This window comes from Rhinopithecus bieti, unplaced genomic scaffold, assembly GCF_001698545.2.
Source record: "Rhinopithecus bieti isolate Rb0 unplaced genomic scaffold, ASM169854v2 scaffold_12573, whole genome shotgun sequence".
Classification (NCBI taxonomy): Eukaryota; Metazoa; Chordata; class Mammalia; order Primates; family Cercopithecidae; genus Rhinopithecus; species Rhinopithecus bieti.
In genome coordinates, this window is record NW_016807321.1 from 1,794,607 (window position 1) to 1,803,073 (window position 8,467).

The window sequence follows — 8,467 nt, forward strand, 5'->3', positions numbered from 1 at the left end:
AAAAAAAAAACTAGCCGGGCGAGGTGGCGGGCGGGCGCCTGTAGTCCCAGCTACTCGGGAGGCAGAGACAGGAGAATGTTGTAAACCCAGGAGGCGGAGCTTGCAGTGAGCTGAGATCCAGCCACCACATTCCAGCCCTGCCAACAGAGCGAGACTCAGTCTCAAAAAAAAAAAAAACTCTTATTTTTTATGTAATTGTAACACTCCTAGATCCCGAAAGCAGATACACTCTTTTTTTTATGGGTCTGATTATTTTCATTGCTTCAGGCCTTAGAGGATATTGTCCAATATTAGATAAAAGTTTAAGCGGGTTTACTTCCACTTTAATGGAGATGGCTGAGTATCTCTTCCACTTGGCTGCTCCTTTATAATAAACTGACGAACATACAAATTGTACTGAGTTCTGTGAGACATTCTAGTAAATCATCTAACCTGAAGAGTAGGTTGTGGGAACCCCTGACTGAGAAAGCCCGGTGGTCGTGAATATCAGTGGCTCTGGACTGGCTCCTGGGGTCTGAAGTGTGGACAGTCTGTTAGGACTGAATCCTTGTGATTTGTAGGATCTGACACAGGAAGGCAGTGTCCGAATTTAGCTGTATTATATTGGACACCCAGTTAACGTTTGGAGAATTGGAGAATTGGTTGCTGGTGTAGAAAAATACCAAATATTTTATGTCAGGGGAGTGAAAGAAAAACCAAAACCCATACACTTTTAAGGAAAGCAACTGACGGCATTTGTTACCAATGATAAAATTTGAGCTTTGAAGTAAGAATAAGAAATTTGCCATTGTGCCTGGGCCAGGAAAAAAAAAAAGAATTTTGCCATTGTGAGGTCGAAGTTTTCCCAGTACTTTCTGATGAGCTTGATGGTGATATTAACAAATAACTTTTTTTCTTTTTTTTTTTGAGGCGGAGTCCCGCTCTGTCACCCAGGATGGAGTGCAGTGGTACAATCTCAGCTCACTGCAAGCTCCGCCTCCCGGGTTCGAGGGATTCTCCCGCCTCAACCTCCCGTGTCACTGGACTACAGGTGTGCGCCACCACGCCCAGATAAGTTTTGTATTTTTAGTAGAGACAGGGTTTCACCATGTTGCCCAGAGTGGTCTCAAACTCCTGACCTCAGGTGATCCGCCCACCTCGGCCTCCCAAAGGTGGGAGGCGTTGCTGGGATTACAGGCTGAGCCACTGCACCTGGCCTCTTGTCCTCCACCCACCTCAGCCTCTTGTCCTTGTGTTTTGCCATGATGCAATGAACATGTCTTACATTTGTAACCAGAAAAAATGGTTAGTGTAACAATGCCTGTCCTGTTTTTCCCAGAGTAGACATGAAGATTTAAAAAATGTGAAAGTGTTTTGAAAATAATAAACTATGCTATACACACAAAGTTTTAGTGACTAGAAATACAAGTCTATTGTTTGTTGAGACAGGGCCCTGCTCTGTCTCCCAGGCTGGGTGGCACAATCATGGCTCACTACAGCCTTGAACTCCTGGGCTTAAGCGATCCTCCCTCCTCAGCCTCCAGAGTAGCTGGGACTACAATTGAGCACCACCACACCTGGCTAATGTTTGTATTTTTTGTGGAGATGGGGTTTCACCATGTTGCCCAGACTGGTCTCAAACTCCTGGGCTCAGGCAATGCTCCTACCTCAGCCTCCCAAAGTGGTGGGATCACAAGTGTGAGCCGCTACACCCGGCTGAGTTTCTGTTGTTTTGGGATCACAAGTGTGAGCCGCTACACCCGGCTGAGTTTCTGTTGTTTTGGGATCACAAGTGTGAGCCGCTACACCCGGCTGAGTTTCTGTTGTTTTTGTATCACAAGTGTGAGCCGCTACACCCGGCTGAGTTTCTGTTGTTTTGGGATCACAAGTGTGAGCCGCTACACCCGGCTGAGTTTCTGTTGTTTTGAACCTCTTCATTTGTGGTACTTCTTACAGCAGTCCCAGGAAACTAAGCAACTGCAGACCATCAAAATTGTTTTTCTTCAGCAAAAGGAGAAGCGCTGGTGGTTGGCAGCAGCTTTTCCTATGCTCACTTCTGCATGGCCACTCCTTTGACTGCCTGATGAGCGCACAGCAGGCTGGGGGGAGCAACTGATTGAGTCAGGCCTCTGCTTGTGCCGTATCCCCACCTGCTTTGCTGGACACCCCTGTTTTGGGGGCACCCACTGCTGCCCCAGACACTAAGCAAGCACCAGCTGTGTCCAAAACATACAGGGTCACAGTCTTGGCACGTTTTGTGCTGCTATAACAGAATGCCACAGACTGGGTAATTTAATACGGAACAGAAATTCATTTTCTCAAAGTTTTGGAGGCTGGGAAGTCCAAGAGCACGGGGTCATCAGGTCAGGGTCTGGTCTCTGCTTCCACTATGGCGCTTTGACCACTGTATCCTCACGTGGTCAGAGAGAGCCGGCTCCCGGGAGCCCTTTTAATGGAGTAGAACACTGCTGCACTGTGACTTGTTTCCAGTCACTCCAGGCAGTGTCTGATGTGGTTTTATAATATGTTCACAGACTGGCCAGGCACTGTAGCTCACACCTGTAATCCCAGCACTTTGGGAGGCTGAGGTGGGTGGATCACCTGAGGTCAGGGGTTCAAGACCAGCCTCACCAACATGGTGAAACCCTATCTCTACTAAAAATACAAAATTAGCCAGGTGTGGTGGCACGTGCCTGTAATCCCAGCTACTTGGGAGGCTGAGGCTGGAGAATCGCTTGAACCCAGGAGGTGGAGGTTGCAGTGAGTAGAGATCATGCCATTGCACTCCAGCCTGGGCAACAAGAGCGAAACTGTCTCAAAAAATAAAATAAAATAAAATAAAATAAAATAAAATAAAATAAAATAAAATAAAATAAAATAAAATAAAATAAAATAAAATAAAATAAAATAAAATGCATTCACAAGGCCAGCATAGTGGTTCATACTTGTAATCCCAGCTACTTGGGAGACTGAGGCAGGAGAATCGCTTATAACCTGGGAGTTGGAGGTTATAGTGAGCTGAGATCATACCACTGCACTCCAGCCTGGGCAACAAGAGTGAAACTCTGTCTCAAAACAGTAAAATAAGGCTGGGCGCAGTGGCTCACACCTGTAATCCCAGCACTTTGGGAGGCCAAGGCGGGTGGATCACTAGGTCAGGAGTTCGAGACCAGCCTGGCCAACATGATGGAACCCCATCTCTACCAGCCTGGCCAACATGGGGAAACCCCATCTCTACTAAAAATACCAGAATAAGCCAGATGTGGTGGTGCGTGCCTGTAATCCCAGCTATTCAGGAGGCTGAGGCAGGAGAATCACTTGAACCCAGGAGGCAGAGGTTGCAGTGAGCCTAAGTCGTGCCACTGCTCTCCAGCCTGCGCGACAGAGCGAGACTCTGTCTCTAAATAAATAAATAAATAAATAAAGTATGTTCCCATCCTTTGACATTCCTCACCTCAAAAGCTGGAACCCAACTCCCTCCTAAGCGTGAGTCTTCTCAGTGACTCACTTCTAACAGCAAAACTTACGTGGCTTCCCACACCCAGAGGATACTGGGTTCCTCCCAATATCCCCCCACCCAGTGACCCCCACACAGGTCGCTGGCTCTGGGGGACCCAGAGCCATGTTTCAAGGACACTCCAGGCAGCCCCTGGATTGTCCATGTGGTGAGGAATGAAGGCCTCCTGCCTGCAGCCTTGGGAGGTAGCCTTCTCAGAAGAGGATGCCCCAGCCCCTGCCCAGCCTTCAGATGGCCAGGACCTTGGCCAGCGTCCTGACTGCAACGTCATGAGAGACCCCGAGCCAGAAACCCCCAGCTTTTGTACTCCTGACTTATGGGAACTGACAGATAATGTTCGTTGTTGATTAAGGGTTGACTTGTCACACATAATAGGTCACTAAACAGCTCTGTCTGGCCTCCCAGGAGGAGTCTGCCTTTCCTTTTCTTTTCTTTTTTTTTTTTTGAGATGGAGTCTCGCTCTGTCGCCCAGGCTGGAGTGCAGTGGCCGGATCTCGGCTCACTGCAAGCTCCGCCTCCCGGGTTTACACCATTCTCCTGCCTCAGCCTCCCGAGTAGCTGGGACTACAGGCGCCCGCCACCTCGCCCGGCTAGTTTTTTGTATTTTTTAGTAGAGACGGGGTTTCACCGGGTTAGCCAGGATGGTCTCGATCTCCTGACCTCGTGATCCGCCCGTCTCGGCCTCCCAAAGCACTGGGATTACAGGCTTGAGCCACCGCGCCTGGCCGTCTTTCCTTTTCTTCATGGGAAAAGTGTGATCAGTTTGTGAAGGAGTCTCTGCCCCCAGTTGATGCCCGAGGCTCCACCTGGCGACCATCACACGCTCCGTCTGCCCCTCTGATGACTGTCACAAGCTCCGTCTGCCCCTCTGGTGACTGTCACGAGCACCGTCTGCCCCTCAGTGCGACCGTCACATGCTCCGTCTGCCCCTCTGGTGACTGTCACAAGCACCGTCTGCCCCTCAGTGCCTTGCCAGGCCCCCGGCCTGTGATCAGCCTGGTCTTGTGGGAGGCCAAGGCCCACGTGTGTTCGTGTGTAGTGTGTGTGTCTGTGTGCCCGTGCGTGCCCAGGATACAGGGATGCCATATACAAGTGCTTTCAATGTTGTGTGGTGTGCATGCATCTGTGTGCCTAGGATACAGGGATGCTGTATACAAACACTTTTTTTTTTTTTTTTTGAGACAGTCTCGCTCAGTTGCCCAGGCTGGAGTGCAGTGGCGCGATCTCGGCTCACTGCAAGCTCTGCCTCCCGAGTTCATGCCAGTCTCCTGCCTCAGTCTCTGGAGTAACTGGGACTACAGGCACCCACACCACGCCCGGATAACTTTTTCTTTTCTTTTTTTTTTGAGACGGAGTCTCGCTCTGACCCCCAGGCTGGAATGCAGTGGCGTGACCTTGGCTCACTGCAACCTCCGCCTCCCAGGTTCAAGCGATTATCCTGCCTCAGCCTCCCACATAGCTGGGATTATAGGTGCCTGCCACCACGCCCGGCTAATTTTTTTTTTTTTTGAGACAGAGTCTTGCTCTGCCGCCCAGGCTGGAGTGCAGTGACATGATCTCGGCTCACTGCAGCCTCTGCCTCCCAGGTTCAAGCGATTCTCCTGCCTCAGCCTCCCAAGTAGCTGGGACTACAGGCGCACGCCACCACGCCCGGCTAATTTTTTGTATTTTTAGTAGAGATGGGGCTTCATTGTGTTAGCCAGGATGGTCTCGATCTTCTGACCTCGTGATCCACCCGCTTCAGCCTCTGAAAGTGCTGGGATTACAGGCGTGAGCCACTGTGCCCAGCCAATTTTGTATTTTTAGTAGAAACGGCGTTTCACCATGGTGGTCAGGCTGGTCTTGAATTCCTGACCCCAGGTGATCCGCCCACCTCAGCCTCCCAAAGTGCTGGGATTACAGGCCTGAGCCACCACACCCAGCCCAGAATGTCTTTTTACTTTTTATTACTCCATCCCCCATCCTCGGTCCAGACCTGTGACAGTGAACAACCAGCTGTCTAGAGGTGAGTGGGGTGAGTGGGGCGAGTGGGGCGAGTGGGGTTAGTGAGGTTAGTGGGGTGAGTCCATAGAACAGTGAGGTGCAGCCCCAGGGGTCTCGTAGCACCCGTCCCCATGTCAGGAAGTCCCACAGCCTAGAGGCTCCAGCCTCAGAGGCAGACGTAGGACCTGCTTTTTCCTCGTGAGCAGCGGGCCAGAGTCCTGAACAACAGGAAGCCCCTGAGGAGAGCTCCGCCCTGAGGGAGGGCAAGGGGTCCCCCGCCAACCCCACCCACAGCAGTGGGCCCTCCCCACATCACCCTGACGCCTCACCCCTTGGATTCCAGAGAGGAAAGTGGGCGTTTGTGTAGTTTACATGCTCATATCTTTTTTTTTTTTTTTGAAACGGAGTCGCCCAGGCTAGAGTGCAGTGGCGTGATCTCGGCTCACTGCAAGCTCCGCCTCCCGGGTTCACGCCATTCTCCTGCCTCAGCCTCCTGAGTAGCTGGGACTACAGGCGCCCACCACCATGCCCGGCTAATTTTTTGTATTTTCGGTAGAGACAGGGTCTCACCATGTTAGCCAGGATGGTCTCGATCTCCTGACCTCGTGATCCACCTGCCTTGGCCTCCCAAAGTGCTGGGATTACAGGCGTGAGCCACCGCACCTGGCCTGACATGCTCATATGTTAAAATCACCACTGTCACTAGAGCAATTCATAATCATGGTGATAAAATAAGGTTTATAACCAGCTTCAGTCAGGAGATACACACAGAGCAGATCCTCACTCCCAGACAGGGAGCCTGCAGCTGCCCCCGACCCACAGGTGCAGGACACACACAGACAGTTCAACCATGTCTTAAACACACAGGTGTTTATTGTTCGTTTGATTTAATTTTTAAGTTCACTTTACTACGTGGATGAGATGGGTGCATATTACACTAGGCTTTCGCTATGAGAGCTGCCACCGTGAGGAGAATCCCAGCCCTCAGTTCTGCTTCCCTTTCTGAGTCCCACAAAAGCCACATGTGGGCAGCCTTGGGTTCCCATCCCAGCTGGCTGCTCCCTCTGGGGCTGTCTCGGTGGGGAGACGGAGATGGGGCAGTGGGTCCCTGCTGACCCCTGAGCCCTGCAGGGGTCAGGATCCTCCCATAGTCCCTGGTGTGGCCCTGGAAGACGCTGGCAGTGCCTGGCCAAGGCCTCCTGCAGGATGGAAGCTGAGGGCCCTGGCTCTGGGTCCTAAGGAACTCAGCTGCCCCCTTCACATTTTACAGCAAGGGGCCAGGCAGCAGCTTTGGGATGGGGCTTCCGTGGGGAAGTGGGGGATGCTGCAGTGGTACAAAGACAGCCTCCCCTACCCCCGTCCTCCAGATGACCGTCCTCCAAGGCCAGCACTGGGCATCCAGGAGAGAAGGAACCCAGCCCAGAAGGTGTGGGCAGGAAAGGCCTGGAGTCAGGCCTCGACCCACAGCCCTCTCTGGGTGCTGAGTGGGAAGGGTGTGGGGGGTCACTTGTGAACCTTACCCGCTGCCCTTCCAACACCTGGATCTGTGGGCAGCAGTCCCACAAGATCCCCCTTAGGGCTCCCTGAGGAGGACTTGTGGCTGCCACTTCCACCAGGGCAGAGGGCACAGGAGGGGCCAGCACTCCAAAGGGCTCTAGGGCAGGTCTTTCAAGGACATCCGCAAAGCCCTGGTAGGGAGGGCGGCGGGATTGTCTAACGGAGGCGCCTGGGCCAGGGGCTCTTTGGAACTCTCGCACTGCTGAGTGGGGGACTGTCCATGCTGCCCACAACCGCTAGACCACAGCAGCCTGCTCATGGGCCCCTGGCAGAGAATGCCCACTCCCCAGCAGACTCAGGGCAGGCCGCTAACTGCAGGCTTCCAGGAAGGCCCAGGGTGTCCACCTCAGGCCAGGTGGTCTCAGAGGACCCCTGTGCAACCACATTAAAGAGAGCTGCAGCCCCCACCCACCAGCCTGCCAGTTCAACAAGCTCCCGCTTAACACGCAGGCTCCCAGGCACCATCACCCCCCCCCCAATGCCCCTCCCGCATGGGGAGCCCTTTCCCCCTGGAAAGACAGCAGGTACTGTAGCCTCGCCTGTTGGCCAGGGGCGCCGGCTCAGAGGACCTGCCCTGACCTGCACATGCTGACCAGACAGCCCAGCGTAAGGACCCGCGATCCCACGCCACCGCCCTGTGTTTACCACGGTCACCACCACCTCTCTCACAAGGCCCCCGGGGGACCCAGCCTCGCCCGGCCTGGTGGCCTGGTGTCTGCACCGAGGGACCGCGTCTCACGCCCGGCGGCTCCTGCAGGGGAAGCCGTGGTCAGCGACTCACCACGAGGACAGGGCGGGGCGGCTGAGTGCGGAAGAGAAGCATGAAGCTGGGGGCGTGGGTGGGGGAGGAGGAACAAAAGTTGCATCTAGACAGAGGTGAACGAAACAAAACCAAGACCCGAACGTGTTCTGTCGCAGGATGGGCGCCGCCCGTCCCGGCCCTTAGCCCGACATCTCCTCTCGCTGCTCCTTGTTCCTGCGCACCTCGGCCGCGTGCAGCTCCTGCGGGACAGGGGGCGGGAGGGCCTGAGGGCAGCGGTGGCTTGGGGTGACTCCGGGAACCCCCGGGCGCGCAGGGCTTGGCGCCCTGGCACCCGCCCGGCCTCATCTGGGCTGACCCCCGGCAGGACCCTGAGTTGAGGGGACGGGAGCACCGGGGAGGCCGAGAGCAGGGCCAGGGCCCAAGGACGGGTTTCCGGGGAGCTGGCTGAGCCCGGCTTCTAGCTCGTACCGGAGCCGAGCTTCCTTCAGAGCACTTTCAATATAATGAATTTAGCCATCTATTACTGCGGCTAGTGACTGTCCCACCAGGGGCAGACGCTGGACCTGGTTCGTGCGATGCTGGGGACGCCCAGTAAACACGGGATGAGCCCCCGACCCCCACCCCAGCGCAGGGCCTCCCGGCCCGCGGCCCCCTCTGCGCCCCTCCGA

The 8,467-nt window shown here is 54.4% G+C and overlaps 1 protein-coding gene across 1 annotated transcript in view; it reads right to left on the bottom strand.

Annotated features, from left to right (window-relative positions):
- Positions 1-6,330: 6,330 nt before the first annotated feature.
- Positions 6,331-8,467, bottom strand: part of STMN3 (stathmin 3) — a 6,403-nt gene continuing 4,266 nt past the window's right edge. The window contains exon 4 of the mRNA XM_017881251.1: positions 6,331-8,038. Coding sequence (XP_017736740.1) covers positions 7,979-8,038 — 60 coding nt within the window. The 3' untranslated portion in view covers positions 6,331-7,978. The remainder of the gene's footprint in view (positions 8,039-8,467) is intronic.